The sequence below is a fragment of the Perkinsus marinus genome (assembly GCF_000006405.1).
Source record: "Perkinsus marinus ATCC 50983 genomic scaffold scf_1104296928836, whole genome shotgun sequence".
Classification (NCBI taxonomy): domain Eukaryota; phylum Perkinsozoa; order Perkinsida; family Perkinsidae; genus Perkinsus; species Perkinsus marinus.
The window spans coordinates 324,033-345,515 of NW_003216689.1; the positions used below are offsets into that span (position 1 = coordinate 324,033).

Here is a 21,483-nt window from a genome sequence, read left to right on the forward strand (position 1 = left end):
CTGGCAAGAGATTCACGTGTTCATCAGGAGCTCCCCATTTCCTCAGCCCACGTCCAGCTGCTGCTCAGGCATCACTACGGGGGTCTTCGGTCGCTTCTGTGGCTGCAGCGTCATCTACGGCTCAGCTCTTCTCCACTGTAAGTCTATTGGCCTATCGCTTTCCCAGGATTAGTATTCCCCAGGGCTCCTTTTGGGGTCCTGGACTGCCTCTTATGGTGGGGCTGTTGCTGTTGGCTGGCCGCATGCACGGTGTGAGTCGGAAGGCTCGACGGAAACCCAAGATTATATCATCGCGAGGACGCAGTGTGGAGGTGATACCACACCATTGTAACATCCCAGTGAGTGCTTGCAATAGGTCAATAAACACAAATTGAAACACCCTCTTCAAGCTGTGTGTCTCTCCAACACTCCCGCCACTCGTGAGGCGAAGCCCGAGGCCGACGTAGCGTCCATTCACTCATCACTGTCGTAGTAGTAATAGTAGAGGCTTCAGGTCCGTCACATAGTCTTGGACACTGGTGGAGATCTCGAGTACCTAGAAGGGCAGTCTGTTGGCATCATCCCTCCTGGGGCCAAGACGAAAGTGTAACTATTCAAGAGTGTTCTATCGGCAGAATGAGTGGTAGATACTCGATAGCCTCAGCTGGTCAGGGTGATCTCTCCGACGGTACTACTGTTTCCCTCTGTGTTAAACGGTTGGTGGAAGTAGACAAGGATTATGGGGAGGTGGAGGAGGATGGCCTCTACGCCGGTCATAAGGTAGTTGGTAATTTTGTGGCGCGCGACATTGATGGTTCAGGTGTATCGCGGAGTGGGATCAAACTATTTGTGCGATTTGAAGCCTGGTGACACGGTCGCTATAACAGGTCGTGGAGAATCTTCTACTGAGGAAAAGGAATTTTGTCAAATTCAGGTCCGACCGGTAAGGAATTGCTACTTCCCGACGATCCAGATTCGAAGGTGCTAATGTTGGCCACAGGAACAGGTAGTACAATGTCGTCTTATTCGGCGAGTGACAATCTTCCAACTAGGCATTGCTCCTTTCCGAGGCTTCCTCACCTCTGAGTTTTGCAGAGGGATTGACCAAGGCGAAGGGAAGTTGTGGTTGATTTTGGGTAGGGCTCTGTCTTCTGGGACTCGCCAGAGGACAGGTTCGGAAATTAGATATTTCGTTTACCACTGTTTCGCTTCAGTACGGGAAAGTCTTGTTGGAGTTTCAGCCTGAAAAATCTGCAAAATACTAAATTCTAGAAACAGTGCTGCGGAAAAATATTCGCTTTCCTCAGCTGAGCTCAATACTTTCCTCAACTATCAAAGGATTTTGTATTGTATTGTATACTATCTAAGGATTGTATATACGAACTGGGAGAATATATGAGTAGTGTACAGAAACTAACAAGAATCATCTAAAAAATTTTCAGAGTCTTTATATTGTCACCAACACATGTGGTTGACCATGCTCATATTCTACCAACCTGTTTAGAATTCTCCTGAGAAACAAGTACGCTCCTCAGGTGTGGCTGATCGATCGTCTATACTCTACCCCCAAGAGCTGAGTGATTGTGTCTCTGCTAATTCGGACCGTCTCAGAGTAGACTACGCTCTCTCGAGAGAGGAAAAGGATGAGCAGGGAAGGAAGATGTAGGAGCTTGATGGTTGTGGGTATCGAACCGGGGTGTTGCGGATGATAGTTTAGCGTAGTTCCCGTTCAAGTAGATGGTTGTTGTGCAGGTATATCCAATCTAAGATGCGTCAATGTGGAGAAGACATCTGGAGGTGGCTACAAGAGCCTAATTTCCATCTCTACATGTGCGGCATGAAGGTAAGCTCGCTACCACTCCATCGCCTTGACGATGTTGCACGTGGGAAGGAATGTTCATCTGGAGAGTATGTTTGTATTAGGGTTTGGCAGTAGCATTGTTGTTCAGGCGATGGAGTCGGGAGTCCACGAAGCTTTGTCGGAGATCTGTGCGAGTCACGGAAGTGATTGGAAGGAAATTCTGGCGAGGATGAGGAAAGAAGGCCGCTACCACGCTGAGGTATATTGATCGTTTCCTCTCCTCTCTACACTTGAGTATTGATGAATCCCTTCATAACACACGCAAGTCGGAAAGCCGCTGCTGTGGGGCGTCGAACGCAATGCAGACGTTAAAGTGTTTTCTAACTTTCTCGATTTTCTTGCGAGACTGCGGAGCAGGAGAGTCTTAGCAGATCGTCGGCAGTGCCTTTCGAACCATCGCAATCTGATCGCACCATATCACCAACGATGCCACGCCTTGACGGAATCGCCAGTTAAAAAATTGTTGGTCATGTTTGATGATTGTCTTTTGAGGATCCCTAGTTTCTAGCCTGAGCACACCGACTCGCCTGATACGGGCGGTGAGCGACATTACTCTGGGCTCAACGATGCTCCTACATTTTAATAGTAAGTGGACCCGTTAGTCCTGAGTAAGACAACGAATTCGCACTCCTCGGAGATATACATCCAAGAAAGGTATTCTTTCAAATGGTGGTAGTTAAGGATGGTGTTGTGATGGTGAAATGAAGTGAGAGGCGGAAAATTTTTTCATTTTCAAAAAGATTAAAATGGTGAAGATGGAGAACAGCCATAACACTTCGAGTATATTCGCGTCTCGGAAGTCGGTCGCATTGCTTCACGGGTTCTCACTTTCTCTATTTTGAATCGAATGAAATGCCATCATCTGCTCTGATTGAAACCGTCCTGTCTGCCGTGAAAGCATGCACTCCTTCTCCACAAGACTTGACTACTGAGGAACTTAACATTCCTGATGATATCATAACGAGTTTCGGAAGGAAAAGCGCTGATGAACGGAAAGCGGCATACACGTGGCTGGGTGCGAACCTCAGCCCGATAGACCCAGACCACAACCATGCTCTATTAGCTCGCCTCTCCGTGAGATGCAAGAGCTTCCTGGTGGATGCAGCGCTCCAGGTGAAGCAGTGTATCGTGACTACAATGCTAACGCTATTTGAAAGCGAGGCTTGGCTGGAGGCAACAGCATTCGAGATAGTCCTACCTCGCATGGTCCGTGCCTATCTGTCTGATACCAAATGCGGCTTGACACTTACCAGCATCCTTCACACTGTTGCTATGAAGAAGGGCCTGGATGGTCCTGTAGCGGTTCTCACTCTAGTTATGGTAGAGATTGAGAACCCTACCTCATCTTGGGGTCGACTTTTCATCGAACGGGGAGTTGACGCATTGGTGTCTCTGCTGGTAAACTTCAGCCCGTGCACTTTGAAACATCCGGGAATAATTCTCGGACCCATCACTCAGTGGTGTCGGGAAGATCTGCTTAGTTGCAGACAGCTGCATCGAACTGGAGAGAAACTTGCAAGATGCCTTTGTGGTTATGGAGGCGAGTCGATGAGAGATCTCCTCCTATACAACGGTAGCTATGAACCTGCTATCCCTCCAATTATCCGAGTTGATGGTATACAAGGGGCGCTGCTAGGCGGGGGTATCCGATTAGACGTATCAGTGCTAGCAATAGCAGCTCCAAAGGGCAGCAGCCCTACTGTCCAACGCCAGTCGGTTGAGAAGAGACCAATGAAGGCATCGAATGTCGCCTCTCCAGCTCGGCCGGAGCTGCACACGAGGAAGCCTATCGGCGCTGTGTTGGGTGAGGCTGACTACTACTTGATTGATGGTCATTGCTCCACTAGATATCCCACCGTATATAGTGGCTGAGCAGCTCCTTAATCCTCAATGGGGCGTTCGGATGGAAGCTCTCACCAGCATCAAGTCTGCCCTCACAGACGGCGGTGTCTCCGGATCGAGCATCGTTGAGGAGCTGGGCAGTAGCCTTAGTGCAGTTGTCGAGAAGGAAACTCATAAGGCGTGCCTTTCCTTGGCGCTGAATGTTGTTTGTCTAGCCGTCAAGGCAGACCCTCTGTCCAAGTACTAACATGAGCTCGACGGCTAGACGGTAGCAGTCAGCTCAGACCTCTTCTGAGGAGTCTTGGGATGGTCACGGCCAACCGTCTGGCTGATCGCAATGCACAAGTAAACTCTGCAGCCCGAAGCTGTCATGAAGTTTGGGTGAATGGCATGGCCGAGGAGTGGTGGAAGGTGCGCTGGCAGTCGAAGTGGTCGTAGTGGATGCTGCAGGTCGTTTGTGAGGGAATCCTCAGCGGTAGCGGGCGGCGCACAGCAGCAAGCAGTGAGTTGAAAGCCCGCCTACTGCAGCTGTTGGGAGAACGAGCAAACAGTGGGAAGGTAGACGACTTGGCCGCATCGATGAGTCTATCTAGTCGGATTGAACCTTCAGACGATCCCATGTGACGTCTTGCCAGCATTGTTGACCAAGGGCTGCCTAACTGATCGTCACGCTGGTCTACGATCATCTAGTGAGCGGCTATTGAGGTACCTCCTCCCCACAGCGAATAACAAAGCCATTACTGTGATGCTGGAGTCACTGACCGCGTCAGAAAGGCAGGCCCTGCGCCCTGTGCTCTCCCGGGTGGCGTCAGTCGACTCGACATCACCGCTTCAACGACAAGAAAAGACTTATCGATCGGTTGGGTGCTCGAACGGTTCTAGGGTGCCAGCATCTTCTGAGATGATAGCTTTGCAGACGCCCATTAAGGATATCGAGGTTGAGTCGGCGGATGTTGCTGCTGATGACGTTTTGCTCGAGTACATCGGCCAGGCTCCACGGATCCCCACCAAGGCGACCTCAGCTGCGGAAGGCTCAGTAGAGGTGTTAAGAATTCAGCTCAGGCCAGCCGGGGAGCTGCAGGCCCTGCGTGTTTTGCGAGACAAGGAAGCCTGTACGTTGGACCACGGCAGGCGGCCGAGGGCAACTGAGGAACGCCAGAAAGAAGTCAAACGGCAGTTCGAAACTCAAGTGTTGAAGAAGAGAGTAGGCTGGTGAATAGTTTCTATTTGATCATGGGTTTCAGGGCAATGAAACTCTCCTGGATCGCATGTTCAGTGCTGCTGTGGATGCAGAAGACCGTTGTGCTGTAGTGCAGCTGTGGAACGAATACGTCGAGGCGAACCCTCACCAATGCGAGTCTTTCGTAGACCTGCTAGTCCAGTGGATGGTCGTTACAGCAGTGAGAATAGATTATGTTCTTATTGCCATAACCACTTTGTAGAGTGATGCCGCCGAGAGTTCACAACTTCGGCGCTGTTGGGATGGTCTAGCCGATAGAGTAGCGGATTGCGAACTACCAAAACCAGTGGCAGCCGAGTTGCTTGCTTGGCTGTTGACGAAAAGTCGAGGCCTTGTTAACGACAGAGGCCGGAAAGTAGCTCTCATCTTGCGTACGGTCTCATTATCTTTGTTCTTGTAAATTCTCTCGAGGTTTCTAAAAAGGCAGGTAACGCGACGACAATCAAGTTGGTTACATACATGTTGCGGACTCCCCTGTGTAGTCAGGGAGTGACAGACCTCATCCAACTTGCTGCCGATTGTGTATTCCTCGGTTAGTGATCGGCTACGTAGAGCAGCTGCCTCGCAGGTAGACGATGAACCGTTGAAGCATGCAACACGTATCGGATTATGCAGAGCAATAATTGCAAGGTGACGACATGTTACGACAGCGGCAGGATTCGAACCTGCGCGGGCAGAGCCCAGTGGATTTCTAGTCCACCTCCTTAACCACTCGGACACGCTGTCAGATGAGGTTTTTATTCCTGTTGCTGGTTGATCACAGTAACACCGAGAAATCCTCACGACGTATAGTACCCATGCACGGATGAAACTATACGAACTTCGTGGAAATTGACCACGGTATGCTCATGCTTCTACCAGCATCTCTCTCTGTCACAGGTTCAGTCCTGCGACGCGGGCTGCGTGTGATACTGCGGCAAAGGCAATTCTGGAGCGTGGAGGAGAGCGTTGGTGGAGCACTATGCAGCAGGCTTTGCGAGATACACATGCAGACTCAGATGTACTCTTCCCGTACTCAGAGTGGTCGCGATCATATCACAATGACTTTGAACGTCATCATCACCCTTGATCCCATCTCTTTACGTATTTCTTCCGTAGGTCGTCAAGGCACTTCTTTTACCGCCATCCTTTGCGACCAAGGCTGGCCAACTTGAAAACGAGCAAACCAAAACTAGCAACTCCCCCGAGATGCTTCCGACCTCCCTTGAGGAGTCGCTTGCCTATTTGAAAACTCTTGAATCTGATATGATATCCGAAGGTCAAATACAGGGCTCTCGACGGCTGCTGAAGCAATTGACAAGAGTGTCCACGTTCGTTTTCAATGCTTGTGGTCCATCGACCGACCCGCGGATCTACCTTGCTTTTCTGAAGCCAGTTGAGCAAGTCGTGCGGTCTCCTGAGTTCTGGCGGAACGACGATATCCTCAAGCAGGACTTGGCCGAATTCATAACTTACATGCTTTCCCCATTGGTCAACAGATCACTTCGGCATGTTCTGACTCATGGGCTCGATCCCCCATGCAAAGAGGTCTTTGAAAAGCTCAACCACATCGTGATTCATTCTGTGGCGTATTATCTCGACCGTCCAGAAGCATTCGAAGCTCTACTTGAAGTGGGCCTTAGAGACCGCAAGTTCGTCCCACCTGTTGTTCGATGTATCGACAAGCTGACGAGAAAGGGCATGCTTCCTCAACGAGATGCACAGTATGCAACACGGGTATGTCAAGTTCTCCTCCAGCACACCAGAGATCTCTTGAGACGAGCCGAACATGCTGGCGAGGCTGAGGTTACCGCTTCTGACTTAGTAATGGCTAGTATGCTGGCTCGAGGTCACTCCTTCGACTTGGAGGCGGTTCTGGAGCTACTATGCGAGCAAATGAAGGATGATATTACCCCTAGCGAGCTTACCGTACTACGTGCGGTATGTGACTACCAGCTCCAGTAAGCGTACAGTACACGTACTGGCACACTGTGTACCATGTTTGCCATTGGCTCACATTTCCACTGTCCACCGAATCCACCCTTGAGTGTGCATTCGACAATACTTGTCAATTAGTCGAGTTATCTGGTGATAGTGCGATCGACAGCACGATCGAGTGTTGGTGATGAGGTGACAGGCGACACCGAATGATGGATTTCTCGTTGTTAGAGTGACTCAGGCGGCCTGAGTCAGGCCCCGAGTCTTGGCGCTCCCATCGTCGGGAATATATTCGTATCTCATCAAGCCCCGCCGATAGACCGTTACACGTCTGTGCCGTTGCTTCCCTAGTATACGACGGATTCTCGATTCAAGTTGACTGGCGCCGTCGAAAAGATGAAAATATTCACTCAAGACGTTCCTAAACGATGACGTACTCAGTTCGGTTGTAATGCATTGTCGTGTACTCGTCAGCTTCCCATCTACGACGTGGTTTGGACCATAGCCTCCTATGACTTCTTCAACCATGTCCGAACAGCTGACCTCTGAGCAAGTGTGCTCACTCGCCTTCTACTACTGGCGCAAAGGCTATCACAATGCCATCGGGCCTCTCCTTGAGAGACTGTTGCCTTCTGATGCTAACGATAGGAGTGTTAGAGAACTTCTAACAGCTGCTCACATGTAAGCGCCGTCGACCATAGCTGAGCATTCTAGTCAAGTCGTAGCTCAGTTATCTCGCCGGTGGCCAGACCGTGACGGCACTCCGGGGTGCGTTGAAGCAGCTAACCTCACTGATAAACTCAAACACGCGTATTTCTCCCTCCTGTGAATTAGCTGTGTATGCAGCTGCCATATGGATGCACCGGGAAGCAAGTCTCGAAGGCAGCAACTCGCATCAGACCGATCACCATTCAGTTGCCTGGGAAGGACCAGAGTGCCATCAGCACCCTTCAACAGAAGGCCTCAACTGCGACTGTTGAGAATAGAGGCATCGGGTGAGGACACTGTCGAAGCGTTGGTCCCAGTTCATAGTCAGCAAGATACACCGGTTCAAGTCAGAATATGGCAAGCCTCTTCTTCTCCCTCGTGGGAGAGGTCGATCGAGCTGTACAGTGAGTGGTGCTGGCAATCGTAGTCGTACTGTATCGGAACGCCATAGGTATCTGGACGCTAACCCAGCCTACCAGAAATGGGACGATCCGAGTGAGCAGGTTAGACAATAAGGTGGCCGACTGGTCGCCTCTTAGTTTCCGTCAACACCCCTGAAGACTCTGCGTCATCATTGTTGAACCCTACTGGCATGGCGTTGAAGGGCTGGTCTATAATCGATCAAGGCTTCCAACGCATGGCTAAAGGACAAGTACGTCAAAGGGTCATGTATCTCGAAGAATACCACCCAGGTCAAGAACTTCAATACGGCGGTCCTTGATGCAGCGATGCTGTGGTTCGAAGCGTCACTGCAAAGGAGTTCTGACGTGCTCGAGGCCGCCATGGGCAAGGCCGAGGTCAGCACTCTTGGCTTAACCCTGTCCTATCGCCTACTAGGTCCTCATTGCCAAAAGACAAGTCCCACCAGCATTGCACGTTCTAGCCGAATGCATGGCGACTCATGGGATTTGGTCGGCTTCCCTCGATGCCATGACTTGTCTCTTCTCTTCAACTCCCCAGGTACTCTCCTATCGGCCATACCCAGGCTTGGGCCAGCTTATTGGCCTCTGAGTTCGACCAAGTAACACTATAGTAGCATTCTGACGTCACGTTCTGTGGCAGGCTTACGACATAGTAGATCGTGCAAGAGCCAACAGTACACTGATGACAGCTGATGATATTGAGCTCGAAAAACTCTCTGTGAGAGAATACACCATCACGACGAGGATGCAGCAGCCGAGTCTTAGTTGGTTCATCTGGTCGCCACTGAAGGCCCATCGACGAAGGTTGTCCAGAGTGTCCAGAAGGTGCAGGACTTGTGCCTGCAGAAGGAGCCCCACAACGTTAAAGTAGCCATGATACTCCCATATGCGTTAGGGCATCATCGCGTGTACAGATCCTCCTCGATCTCGCGTCCCTTATAACTCGACTATGTGCGACACCAACCGCCAGTCGAGGTGACGGTCAACACGTCAACCACGATCGGGAACTGTCCTGTCGCAGCTTGTGAATATGTCTCTGATCCCTCCAGAGGTCGGAAAGTGGTGGAAGCCTGTATTTTAATGTCTGTTGCTGCGCTCAAGCGTGCTGAGGACCAGTGAGAAACCCCCGTTGACGACACTTCGCACAGGCAGTCCGCCGTACAGGTCTCCATCTTCTAGCGGCGAGTCTTATGTCGGAGCTTGCCTCACTGAAATTGGCTACCAAAAGCTCATGATGGGTTTGCCTAACGAGGTGAACGCGACCATTGTGTGATCGCTATGAACGTTTTCGGAACGATGAATCAATCGACATCGACATTGCCTCTGCATCGATCGGTTGTGTGTATGTCTAGCAGGCTACTGAATACTTCAACAGGGCGATGAGTGCCTCTAATGAAGGGTCCGAGATAGATGCTCTCTATGGAACTATATGGTCGGTTCTTCCCATTCAGTCCATCACAACGACGATCTCCTTTCAAGGTGCTGTGTAGCAACAGGCGATTTCCAAGAGGCCTCAGATCAATTCGATCTCCTTAGTGAAATCACAACTTCGGCAAAAAGTAGATCTTTCGGACGTTTACTGGGAGTACCTTATCTCGCTTACAGGCGGCAAGTCAGCCGAGGTTGCGTATCTGAAATCGATCATTACTAGCCATGAAGGCCAAAGCGCACAGGTTCTCCTTCCCGCTTCTGTCCATTGGGGAACTCTCGTGTAATCTAGGCAGTAGCGGCCCTCAACGAGTGTCTCACCTTGCATCTTACACGCTTCAAGCACTCAACAGGTCAAGACTTCTACCACCACTTGAACCCTTATTTCATGATGAAGATCGCTTACGAGTGAGGGTGTTGACAGCTCCACCAAGGGGATAGGCTTTTGTAGGTATATAGGCCTCAGTGAGCCTACACAAGAAGGGGCATCCAGTGGTGGTAGCAGCAATCTGGCTAGAGGCGTCAAGGTAGGCGGCCGGCGATTCGGAAATACAATTGACTGTTAGCAGGTCCTCGAGACCGTCAGCAGATTCATGCCGGGTCTCCTGTCGATAAAGATGGCCCTCGCCCAAGCTAGCATCAACATGGGCAGCCCCGACAAGGCAATGCGGTAGACCAACTTGACTGCGGCAGATGAGCGCATAGCCGTCCTCAGACTCCTAGGGCAGTCCCTGAAGGCCGACCCACCCTATATAGAGACCTACATCCGTCTCGCTCGCCTCCATAGTGCTCTCGGCCAGAAAGATACAGCGGCTAAGTAGATGCCTATAACGAGAAGCGAGGATCTCAGCTGTTGCCCTCAGGTATCTGGAGCAAGGCTTCGCCCAAGACTTCGGCATCCGATCTCATCCACTGTATGCAGCGGTGCGAGCTGAGGGGCTTATGATGGACAATCGAGTCCAAGAGGCGATAAAGCTCTTGCGAGAGGCCATCGAAGTTGACGGCGTAGGTCCCCTGATCGTAAAGAGGCAATTTATATCGGATCTAAATGACGACGTTGGATGATTCATCTGATAATAGATACGACAGAAGACTGGCAAGAACCCCTCTCAAAAGGCGTCAAAAGGTTTGAGTTTCACACTTGGCGACAGGAGCATGCTCTTCCGTACTTTCATCGAAGCGCTCACCATGGGCGATTTGTGAGCACCCTGGTGGGCGGCAGGCTGACGGTTGTTTCAGGACAGTCGAGGCCAAGCGACTTCAAGAGGATGCGATGGTGGAGTTCTCAGGAACAAACGAGGAGTCGACTATAATCGTGGCTGGTAGATGGAGTCTTTAGTTGCTGCTATCCTTCCTCTAACAGGTGCCGAGATAGCTGTGAGGCGAGGCGACATCGGGGAGGCCTTGACCGCTCTAAGCCGTGTTCCGCCGAGTAGTGCTAGTTATGGTAAGGCACGCCTTGCCATGGGAGATATCTTTAAGAATCATAAAAAGGATAAGAAAGCGTAAGTCACGGAAGCAGATCTCCAAGTGCAACTCCTCGCTAGATACGCTCAATGCTACATGGATGTCTGCAATCACGAGCCAAGTGCCGTCAACTTGACTCGTCTTGGAGATGCTTACATCACCATTCTGGTAGGTCGCCGTCATCTGAGGGTTCCCCTTGTGAGGCTGATGGCAGGAACCAACTCTAGCCATAGAGGCATTCGAGAAAGCTAGGCGTCTTGATAAGAGTAGCAACCACACTAGTGACCACAACCTTGTGAAGAAGATAGCTCGAGCATGGACACAGGTCAGCTGCTGTCCTCATATCTCAACGCCTCTCTATTTCTCTTCCTCCCAGAAGGAACCATTCACTGGTGACATTTGTCTGTGGGTAGCGCTTAGACGAGTTTTTTTGGAAACTGGGAGGCGTATCGTATTTCCTGTGTGGTGTTCAGATGCATGACTATGAGAAGGCCATTGAATGCTACAAGGCGGCACTCAAACGTGCCGACTCGATGCCAATTTCAACGTAGGTTACTCTCGCAGGGGGCACTACTGTAATCTGTCGAGTCGGTCTTAGATGCTCAGACCTCCGCAGAGATCTGGCCAAGCTCTATCTCGACCTCGGACGCTATCAGGAATGCATTCAGGAAATGGAAAGACATCTGTCAGTGCCGCACGACGAGGCTTCCACGGACCAAGTCGCTGACAGGTACACCCACGTTATCGGTTATGAATTATTTCATGCTCAGGGTTGAGAGCTTCCTTCTTCTATCTAGGGCCTATCAGAAAGAGCATGCATCTACAGTATGTTGTTGGTTTAGCGTGGACTTGATTTCTTTCTTATCAGGCCCTGCACCATGGCGACGCGAGGGGGATGAATCTGTCCGTTCCTCAGTGAGGAGTGCCATTCTCACTTACTCTATAACTGTGTTGAAGGTCCTTGGAAGCTTTGAAGGCAGCCAAGGAGACTTCCCTGAAGAGCCTTGCCGCTCTGGGCTTTGTTTTGGGCAAGAGTTCCGTCACTGATGATGATGAAGAAGACGGAGATCTTCACATGCTCAGGAAGCTGGCTGCAGACGTTCATTACCAGCTAGGTATGCGAATCCTTCTTCACTACTCGACGGAGGGCTGAGTTCTGAGCTCATTCGGCTTGATGAACGTTTGTCTCGTCACGTTTCACCAGTTGCTTCCTTCATTAGGACAGTACTTGGAGCATCTCGAGAATAATTCCGATGCAGCCATCGGGCAATACACCGTGGCTGTGGAGTTAGACAATCATCACGGTAGGCTGGGCATCATCGAAGGTCCTCAGTTTGGTGTCTCATGCAGAGTCTGCACTCATGAGCCTTGCTCGCCTCAACTTTGCTAGGGGCGACGCCGATTCTTGTGAGAAGACGCTAAGAGCCTTGTTGCGAATCAACAGGGATCATAAGGATGCGGGTGAGCCGATTCATGATAGGTCGTGGCGACAGCTTTCTCCCTCAGATATGCTGTTGGCGTCGGTGATGGCCTTGAGGGCTCAGAAGGCTCTGACGGCCTTTTCGGCAGACGAGGAGGGCGTCTTGATCGAATCTACGGATGAGTAAGATGTATTGATCAGTCTGTACAGCTAGTTACGATGGCAGGTTCAAGGCGGTCATTGGGCATTATAAGGATATGCTCGACAATGATCCCACCAACTTCAAAGCTCTTGCACAGTTGCTCCTCCTGTTCAGAAAGACGGGAAGGTGGGTTTCGTTAGATGATCGATTTGAACATCGTCGCTCTATTGTCTCAGGTTGGCCCGTCTCGGCCCCAAGTACCTCGAGCAAGCCCAAAGGGGTGTCCCTAAAGGAGCGCATACTCCTCCGGGGCTGAGGTGCCGATCACTGCCGTGGCGTACCACAGAGGCCTGTCCTCAGGTTCTCTCAGGGCATGCTCTCCCGATGGTTGAACCAACCTCAGGTGAGATGTCCCCACCCCTAGGGGTTCTTCCGAGTGCAATGATCGGATCATGTCCAGCACGGTCGCCCTCAACTTTTTTCAGTCTATCTTGGGTGCAATATCAGCCATCGTAGCTATTCACTGCATTTTCAATAATTACAATTCCATCGATTAGACTTTTGAGACTGGGAAACGGAGCTCGGATTGTTCATACCTCCCATTTTTTGGCAGGATGCTTGAATAACACCTTTCAATGGTATGTATCTCTAGAATTCGACTGGTGTAGTCGTAGAAACATGATAATGAGCGAACGATCGCACAGAAAACGCGCCAAGTGACTGTACATGTTCTGATCGCTCCGGTATTCACATCATTTGTATGCCCTCTTTCCCACTTACTAACGTGATTCAGTTGCTACCGCCGGTAGTTATCATATTGAGAGACACACTACTATTGCAATCTTGTCATTAGGAAGCTATCGCGGAGTTCAATGATGCGAGGAAAGATCAAGAGTATCGCTACGAAGCTATCATGCATATGATAGAGATGTATCTCTTTCCTGACCCCAGTGATGGCTGCAGCCTCGAAGTCAGCTGCAGACTTCTTGTAGTCTAACGATTCCGAGTTCAGGGTCTGGCCCCTACTACTCGTCCGCCCATGACTAACATCACAGAGGCCAAAGACCTTTGCATTGAACTTGCCGAGCGAGAGAAGCTGGGTTGGATCCCTAGACTGAGGGTTCTGAGATACCAGGCTGACCTCTTGACACGAAACAAGACATTAGTAGAAGCCGCTCTCAGCGACTTGATGGCGCTGTACGGCTCACTGTGTTTATCTGGTATCTTTCTGGTTATTTCCTCTTCTAAGATTCAATGAGTCGAGGACCTACGTCCCGGCCCTGTTAGCAGTTTCACAAGGTCTGATTCTGTCCAAGCAAAATTCGAAGGCTCGGAATCAACTAAAGAGGATATGCGAGTTCGCTGCCAATTCGTGAGCACTTCTTCGGACCATGTCTCGTCTGAAGCATTCATAAGATACAATCCTGATTACGCTGATGATTTTGAAAAGGCCTGGCTACTCCTGGCAGATCTTTACATAGCAAACGGCAAGTAAATGTCATCTACAGTGCTCGTGTGTCACCAATGTGTGTGAGGTATGATTTGGCAACGAAGTTGTGTCTGCAAGCGAGAGACCAGAACCAGTCTTGTGGTCGGGCATGGGAACTCCTTGGTTTGATATATGAGAAGGAGCAGGCATATAAGGACGCCGCTATGTGAGATATGATGAAAGCGTGTACGTACCGAGTCTGCGTTCATCAGGCACTATCAGCGAGCATCGGAGTTGTTCTGTGAGCGCCGGGCGGCAGTTGGCTACCGACTGGCCTTCAACTTCCTTAAAGCTAAGCGGTATGTGGATTCTATCCGTGTCTGCCACAAGGTGGGTTAGTACCCTGAGCTAGGTTGAAATACTGTACAGGTATTGGCACTTGATGAACAGTATCCTCGAATTCGTCGAGACATATTAGACAAGGCACGTAGCTGCCTTAGAGTGTGACTCGATCAATGCCCGGCATGAACATGAGCCACCGATATTTTCTAGTCGAGCTGGCGTTGTTGTTTAGGAGTGGGGCTCTATCCTGAAATCCAATATTAAACTCCAACCTCCTGTGTTGACACGCATCGGAAGACTAGTAAAAACCTCTGCTCACTAACATCCACCTTATCCGGAGCCTATACAGAATCATACGTATACATTCATTCTCGGAACTAAAGCCAGAATCTATGCTGCTTGAGCTACTCACACTTATGGGGACAGGCATTGGTTAAAAGCTAGGGTGAGGGTCCCTCACTGAGGAAATTCATCTCGGACATGACTAAACTGAAGCATCAACCGGAAAGTTGGAAAAATAAGCAACTACGATGGAGCCGAAAGCTTTACATTTCAAACCGTCAATCATCATTGTACGCTCTATGCTCACATTTCAATCTAGATTGGGACCTTTACATATGGTGTCAGTGAAGTTTCAGACAAAAGCGTTCGTTGAATATATCGGGCCAAGCTCCGTTGTGAGTTTGCTTCAACAGTCGACTAAAGGACCCGCCACCTGGACGGACGTATAGGTTAACACAACAGGGACAGCCCCAACTAACGTCCCAATAACAAGGACTTTGATGTCAATTGAACATGAAAGACTTCAGACGCGCTTCACTTGGACAAGACACGGAAGGTGGAGACACGAGAGCGAGTACACTCGATGCGGATGTCAGTCCGCTGAGCCTCGTTGTATGGGATCTGCCATGGTCGCCACCAAGAAAAGGATAATACCGACGCCGTATGATTTCTCGACGAATCCTCTAGGGCTTCCCTACGTCAATGTGGTAGTTGTCTGCATCGAAGGCCCCAAAATCTGACAAGAGTTCACAGGACGATCGCCTGAGCGACGATGATTTCACCGTGTCTTGGCAGCATATTCGGGTGTTTCTCTTCGTAAGGTGACCAGGTCAGTGTCAAGGGATCCTGATGAGGAACAAGCTCATCAGCTAGGCGCGGTATGGTCAAAATGTCCACTGAACTCCGTGGTTTGTATGCGATGAACCTAATAGGTCATAACACTACGATAGAGTAGTCTCAGACGTGTACTCGTGGGCGGCTCCATCAAACTGAGTCAGAGGCGTTCGTTGTGATGAGTCGCTGTGGAGCGACTGAGTGGGTAAACGCGAGTAACTACGTAGACCAAGCTGCTGCTTCTGCGATTTAGTGAGATGAGATACTCTATGTGAATGCAAACGGAACAAAGAGTTCAAGATCTTGTTACTCAATTTTATGCCCACCAATCTCAGTCGGAAGTAGCCTGGTCATCTCTTGCAGCATATGATCAACGTAGCGAGTTACAAGGAGGGCGTTATGGGCCGCCACCTGTGTTAGAAGCAAACGGGACTTTATTCGCATGTAGTTCTCACTGAGCTCTCCATAGCCGAGCCCATGGCCTGGTCTAGTGCGTGTCGTAAACTACACGGGGATGTCGTCAACAGTGGAGGCCCAGCTTGGAGAAGATCCATTGGCATGAAAACTCAGTCTCATGAGTGCTCTCAATGGAGATGTGAGAAGAATGTTCTACTTTTGTTGTTGTGCTAGTGGCTGATATCCAAAGGAGCTAAGCAGCGAGATTCATTGGAGATGCACTTGCATTACACGTAAAACAGTTTTACGCCAGTGTAATTACGCGAAGCACGTGAAGTGAAGTGTAGGAAATGCGCCATTACGCGTGATCACGCAGAGCTATTACGCGTATTAAAGCGCAGTACGCGTTATGACATGTGTAAAACGTGTTTTACACTTCGCGCGGAAATATCGCGTATTATATGCGTAAAACCATGTGAAATTACGCGTAAATACATGTTATCACGCGTACTCAGACAGCAGTCGATTATGGACTCACTTGGCACTTCTTAAATTCAAAGCTCTGCTGGATCACAGAAACTCAGACAAAACACTTTTCAAATGACACATGCGAGTCTGTCAATCACTATGTGGAAATTGGTACTATATATCCGAAAATGAGGTAATTCTGACCTACTTCCATCTTGCAAAGACTTCAACGGTGATCTGCCATATTAATAACATGGCAGAACCCGATTACATGGTGTTATCGGGTTCTTGAAGTTGTTCCAGGACCTGGCGGGACTCCTCCGTGTCCTTGGATATTTCTCAAGCGGAAAGTCTCTGTTTTCAGTGCAGCGATCCCGAGGTGAAAGTTCACTGGTGCCCTATGGTGATCTCAGATTGCATCAAGTAGCCCTATGAAGGCACAGACATATTAAGCTAGGTAAGTAGCGATCGCCTGTAAGTTATAGGCTGTAACCCATGCGGGGATAGGACTATCCTGCTTTCACCGACGAGAGCTGAATCTCATGTTATATTGTTGATGTATTGAATGTAATTCTCCCCCGCGTTTACCGGGAAAATCAAAACGCCAGGAACGTGCTACTCCTTTGGTGAAACCTCGACAAACATGCAAGTGGAAAGTATCGACAGTACAACTCGTGCAATCATTTCCTTGGGTTGTCACCTGCGAGTCTATTGCAAGGAGTAGGGTATTGCACCTCTCTGCACGGTAGCTATATTGCTCGACTTTAACCTTTCACATGTGTCGTTCACGAAAGAACAATCAAGCCTTCTTTCAAGGGATTGTTGTGGCCCGGGTTACAGTTCGGTCACACCCTTCTGGTGTTCGATGTTGCCCGATATTGTCATACAAGTTTCCCTCAGTGCGTTCTAGTGAATGGCTCCATCAAATTCCGATTCGCCTGCCACCTCTGAAGATCGTGTATTTCGCGCAATTGAGAATTACTGCAAGGCAGGAGGCCTGTACAACTCGACAATTGATGGCGAAACTTCCTCCAGAAGTGATGATGTAGACCTCGAAGCTCTGGACATGCAAGATATTCCGATAATTGATGAGGGAGAGAAGCCGCGAGGCGCGACGTCGGCGGATATCGTCGCGCTCTCAACGAACAACGCGCAGCTGAATGACTTACGTCAGCGAGTGATTCCGACACTGCTGAGAATGCAGGAGAGTATCATTCGAGATCTCGAAAAGCGCAAGCGGATGAGTGGGGGACTAAAGTGGAGGTTGCGTGCACTAGAAGCTCGACTGAAAGAAAAGGATACACTCATAAGAGAACTTAGTGATAATGTCAAAGAACTCAGTGATGGGAAGGATTTGGTTGTTATGCAAATGAGAAAGGAAGTAGTTCAGCTGCAACAGGAACTTCGGAACAGGCGAAGCCCGCAAAGGGTGAGTCGATTCTCGGATGAGTCACCTAATGGCCAGTTCTATTGGTTGCAGCAACTGACTGTTATCAGGGGTCAGCGATCCACGAGAGTGACTTTCGACTATGCTTCAACGATATATGGAAGTGAGTTCGCCATGCATGACATTGTGCTTCTCGTGTGATCTCCATCCTAATTCCTGGCCGCCAGAAGTTTACATTTTAGTTTACAGAAACTAGCAGCAACTCCCGCGGAGAAGTTTACTGATGCTCGTCTGGCAGACATCCAGAGTGGCTTGCGGTCTCTAGACCGCCACCTGCGGTAGGCCATATCTATAAGAGCACTACTGAACACCTGTATCGCAACAGTATACACTATCATTACTGCAGTGCTATTTTGATACATATGAAGTATATTCTTCAGTACACTCTTCAGAGTGAACGGTTTGTGTCAACTGCCTCCTCTATATGTCCGTTCTCTTGCGCGTTCCGCTGACAAGATCGTATTTGTCCGATATCGAGTATATCATTGGTTTTCCTACAGGGCTTGTCTCTCACCGGCGTTGCTGCCTATGGACTCCTGTTGAACCCTCCATGGCATGCTCCGTGATAAAGTATCCTCATCAAATTACGGATTGAGTTCCACTTGTCAAGATCGACAGTTACACTAAAACGTGACCACTGATCGCCAACGAGCATTGGTAACTCAACTTGGGTACCAGCTAGTTACTGGGTCCTACAGCTAGTTCCTACTGTGGAGGAAAAGCGAGAGGTGGTGTCCTGAGAAAAAATAGATATTTTCATGGTTCTATAATAGAGCAGTGAACTCTGTAGACTGCAAGTCCAGCGACTCGACTTCGAATCTCGATATAAACTTGAGGCGTGCCCTTGGCCAGTGTGTTATGGGTCGACACCTCCAGATGGGTGCATTTCGTCGTTTGCTGTCACCTCATTATGATGAATTCGGGGGAGCCGTGGAGGTCGTTGAGAAATGGGCATTCTACAGGATCACTAGTCAGACCGATAGAAGCCTCAACTTCCGCGTTCTGTCCAGCGCGACGACTCTGTCCCAAATTGGGACTTCCAAGAGTGTACTAAGTGTTCCTGTGATACAAGAATTGCAACAATCTGGGTGGGTGGCGACCATGCAAAGCTCGGTAGATTTGACCGTGCTCCTCGATATTTTGAAAGAGTCCTCGTTTTGAGAGTACCGATCCTGACTTGGCAGGCGGCGCCTGCCAGGCGCTGCTCCGCGGTTCTATCTCTGAATGAGACATTTGCCCTCAAGTTCCTTTTCACGTACCACTCCCTCTTCAACTATCAGTAAATTCCACCTAATAGCCCTATGAAGGCAAATGTAATTCGTGCTGGGTGAGCAGCGATCGTCTCCAAATTGGGGACCGCAGCCCGTGTGAGGGTGAGATCAGTGTGGATGATGTGTAGTGCTCGGAGCCGGTCAGAGAGCGTTTGCCCGTTCAAAGGACCACTAAGACTGGGTAGGGCAACGAAAGTTATCACACCCGGGCATCTGGAGTTGCGAGCACTGGTTAAGACTGGAAACATAGCAGGCAATAGCGCACGGTGGAACCGTTGGAGGTGGAATCGTGTTTTGAGAGACGTCGATTGACTTCGGTAAGTTTTCGAATCTGGTGTAGGACTTTTGTAATCTTACGCTGGGGTTCGAAATACCTAACCAAGCGTTCCACCAGTGATTTGCAAGTCCTCCAAGAGAGCGGGTAGTTTTTTTAGGAGAAGCGAAGGTGTTCAGAAGGAATACGATATTACCTCGCTTCTATACTGCATATATTCGCACTGCGAAGCGCCTCGCTGCGAATTTCGCAGCGAGGGCGCTTCCATTCGCAGAGCATTCCCAGACATTCAGTTCATCAACAGCAGTTCGAAGCTCGAGTTGCTATATTTTATCTTGGTAGATATAGCATGATCACTCGACCACCTTAGTGCCTTGTATCGTCCATAATGAGCCCATCTCAATAACTCGATAACACAAAACGCACTGATTCTTAAGGCAACACACACAAGCATGCACGACATGCCACTACTAGCGACAGAGCAACGGCTTTCTAACCTGTCGTCACCTTACTATCAACGTTCACTGCCAAGCAGCGATAGTATGTAACTGAGCAGATGTGAGTGAGACAGTATATATGCATGCTAATGGCCTCACATGAAGAGCTGAATGATGTCAATGTAAAGGGACATGGCCGCGAAGCAATAGTCATCCAACGAGAAGCTGTACTTAGAGTGCTTACCCCCAGCGATCAATTGCGTATCATATACCAAATACATGGAGAAGACGAGAGCACCGATGCCTGCACATATCATTCAGTGTGGTCATTACGGAGAAGGAGCGAGACTAGACTCACCAGCGTAGACTTTGTGTAACACTGGTGTGCTCCCAAAGAAGAGAAATAGAAGTCCGAACAACACCAGAACAAGGGTCGCTACAAAGAGGTAGGGCCCCATGCCTGAGAGCATAGAGGGACAGGGGGAAGTACACAATTCATACCCGTGAAGTCGTGCTTGGTCTGGAAGGCATATGCAGTAAGTCCTATCACCACAATAGCGACAATACCAACGGCGAGCAACACCTAATGATAACCATGAATACGTCGTACCCGTGCAATGGATGAGTACTGAGTTGACATCATAGCGGGAAGTGATGATACCAACCATGAAGCCCTCGGCAAGGGTGAAAATGGTCAGGACCAGGTAGTTGACTGGATACCTGATATGAATGAGATCTGCCAGGATTTCGGGGGATCATAGGCCACTTCCGCATGATAGAGGGTGCGCATATGATAGCAATCATAATGCCGAGAGTAAGGAAGACGCTGAGGTAGACCAATGCCGCAGTCTTCGGACCAACGAAGTTTTCGGGGTAACTGCAACAACGCAATTGGTTGTCAACGAGATTAAAGGGTGGCTACAGCGCGAAGGGGGTTGCAATAGCGGCTGTGACGATCAACTGGACCGCAAGAATGCTGTATACCTGTGGGGATAGATTTATGGTATCGAAAGCGAGAACACAGACCTTTATGATGAAATTGTGGCGTACATAGGTGGGGATACCCTCAACAATTTGATCACTTGGGTAGAACTGAGTATCGTCATAACCTGAAAAAATCTTTGCAGTGCGCTAAGATACGTTCGATCGACCTCGAGCCGCTTCTAAATCCGCACTTCCTCTCCCTAGTGTGGTTGAATCATTACGAGACATGTGTCCAACTAACTGTGGGTTGACTCGAAGAACTGTTCTGTTGATGAAAACCTCTCCTCCTTCTCTGCCACTCGGAGAATCATCCGGAAGCCTGTGATGTTCTCGAGGGAAACTTATTTTCAATTTTCCACGTATGGCTAGGAACACATTATTAATCAGTTTCCCATGTAAATGTCATCATCACATTAGGAACATCATTTCCCCCATTGTGATCAAACTTACGCCGATTATGAGGGCCGCCGCCGGCAAGATGGTTCAAGACCAGCATCTTGCACTCTTGCATCTCCTCTAAATTCAGATACCGATGAATTCTCACTCGATCGTCCTATCTTCGGGAGCAGAATCGAGCCGTTCTGAACGAAGGCCAGAAGGAGTGAAGCATTCAAGAGACGAAGTCAATGGCCGCAGCCTTGGAGTAGATTAAGAACGTGATTGATGTATCGTGTATTGCCCATTGTGAGGGCCGTTTCAATTGAGTCCTACCTTCGGGGGGGCTGTCAACTGTTGGCAGAAAGTTATCCAACAGAGTTAGAAGTCACAACCGGACACATTTTTGTCGAAGCTCTACAGAGGCAAGTCTCCCTATGATTCTACACAGTCGTGGTTCACGGAGGATTTGAATTGAAGCTGAGTTTGTATGAGTTCAGTATATTAGCATTGTGGAT

General features: G+C 49.5%; 6 protein-coding genes and 1 non-coding gene across 7 annotated transcripts; 5 read left to right on the plus strand and 2 right to left on the minus strand.

Moving 5' to 3' along the window:
- Positions 1 to 212: 212 nt before the first annotated feature.
- Pmar_PMAR006827 (ferredoxin--NADP reductase, putative) lies at positions 213 to 2,048 on the plus strand (the record flags this gene model as incomplete). The annotated part of the gene is made up of 10 exons (XM_002788091.1): positions 213 to 311; positions 356 to 442; positions 494 to 585; positions 627 to 759; positions 800 to 866; positions 914 to 985; positions 1,032 to 1,115; positions 1,515 to 1,641; positions 1,732 to 1,822; positions 1,929 to 2,048. The coding sequence occupies 10 exons, from the start codon at positions 213 to 215 to the stop codon at positions 2,046 to 2,048; spliced, it is 972 nt and encodes a 323-aa protein (XP_002788137.1).
- Positions 2,049 to 3,043: 995 nt separating this feature from the next.
- Pmar_PMAR006828 (hypothetical protein) lies at positions 3,044 to 3,929 on the plus strand (the record flags this gene model as incomplete). Its single annotated transcript, XM_002788092.1, has 2 exons — positions 3,044 to 3,644; positions 3,688 to 3,929. 2 exons carry the CDS (start codon positions 3,044 to 3,046, stop codon positions 3,927 to 3,929), a joined length of 843 nt encoding a protein of 280 aa, XP_002788138.1.
- Positions 3,930 to 4,583: 654 nt separating this feature from the next.
- On the plus strand, positions 4,584 to 5,124 carry Pmar_PMAR006829 (hypothetical protein; the record flags this gene model as incomplete). Its single annotated transcript, XM_002788093.1, has 2 exons — positions 4,584 to 4,886; positions 4,927 to 5,124. The coding sequence occupies 2 exons, from the start codon at positions 4,584 to 4,586 to the stop codon at positions 5,122 to 5,124; spliced, it is 501 nt and encodes a 166-aa protein (XP_002788139.1).
- A 442-nt stretch (positions 5,125 to 5,566) lies between these two features.
- Pmar_PMAR006830 lies at positions 5,567 to 5,648 on the minus strand. Its single transcript has one exon. It is a non-coding gene; the product is annotated as a tRNA-Ser (tRNA).
- A 462-nt stretch (positions 5,649 to 6,110) lies between these two features.
- Positions 6,111 to 6,866, plus strand: Pmar_PMAR006831 (hypothetical protein; the record flags this gene model as incomplete). Its single annotated transcript, XM_002788094.1, has 1 exon — positions 6,111 to 6,866. The coding sequence occupies one exon, from the start codon at positions 6,111 to 6,113 to the stop codon at positions 6,864 to 6,866; it is 756 nt and encodes a 251-aa protein (XP_002788140.1).
- A 499-nt stretch (positions 6,867 to 7,365) lies between these two features.
- Positions 7,366 to 14,254, plus strand: Pmar_PMAR006832 (conserved hypothetical protein; the record flags this gene model as incomplete). The annotated part of the gene is made up of 40 exons (XM_002788095.1): positions 7,366 to 7,520; positions 7,739 to 7,834; positions 7,999 to 8,042; positions 8,087 to 8,199; positions 8,240 to 8,344; positions 8,385 to 8,458; positions 8,508 to 8,568; positions 8,610 to 8,687; positions 8,735 to 8,836; positions 8,884 to 8,944; positions 9,118 to 9,221; positions 9,325 to 9,401; positions 9,449 to 9,528; positions 9,575 to 9,642; positions 9,690 to 9,805; positions 9,849 to 9,924; positions 9,967 to 10,067; positions 10,113 to 10,214; positions 10,261 to 10,402; positions 10,478 to 10,596; positions 10,637 to 10,719; positions 10,761 to 10,902; positions 10,945 to 11,032; positions 11,079 to 11,189; positions 11,338 to 11,411; positions 11,481 to 11,594; positions 11,635 to 11,689; positions 11,733 to 11,779; positions 11,822 to 11,979; positions 12,085 to 12,168; positions 12,215 to 12,325; positions 12,371 to 12,467; positions 12,511 to 12,644; positions 12,744 to 12,829; positions 13,280 to 13,396; positions 13,439 to 13,623; positions 13,676 to 13,783; positions 13,843 to 13,917; positions 13,962 to 14,081; positions 14,128 to 14,254. The coding sequence occupies 40 exons, from the start codon at positions 7,366 to 7,368 to the stop codon at positions 14,252 to 14,254; spliced, it is 3,990 nt and encodes a 1,329-aa protein (XP_002788141.1).
- A 5,507-nt stretch (positions 14,255 to 19,761) lies between these two features.
- On the minus strand, positions 19,762 to 20,818 carry Pmar_PMAR006833 (transmembrane BAX inhibitor motif-containing protein, putative; the record flags this gene model as incomplete). The annotated part of the gene is made up of 8 exons (XM_002788096.1): positions 19,762 to 19,910; positions 19,965 to 20,066; positions 20,108 to 20,189; positions 20,236 to 20,326; positions 20,373 to 20,483; positions 20,529 to 20,590; positions 20,633 to 20,715; positions 20,812 to 20,818. 8 exons carry the CDS (start codon positions 20,816 to 20,818, stop codon positions 19,762 to 19,764), a joined length of 687 nt encoding a protein of 228 aa, XP_002788142.1.
- Between the last annotated feature and the right edge of the window lie 665 nt (positions 20,819 to 21,483).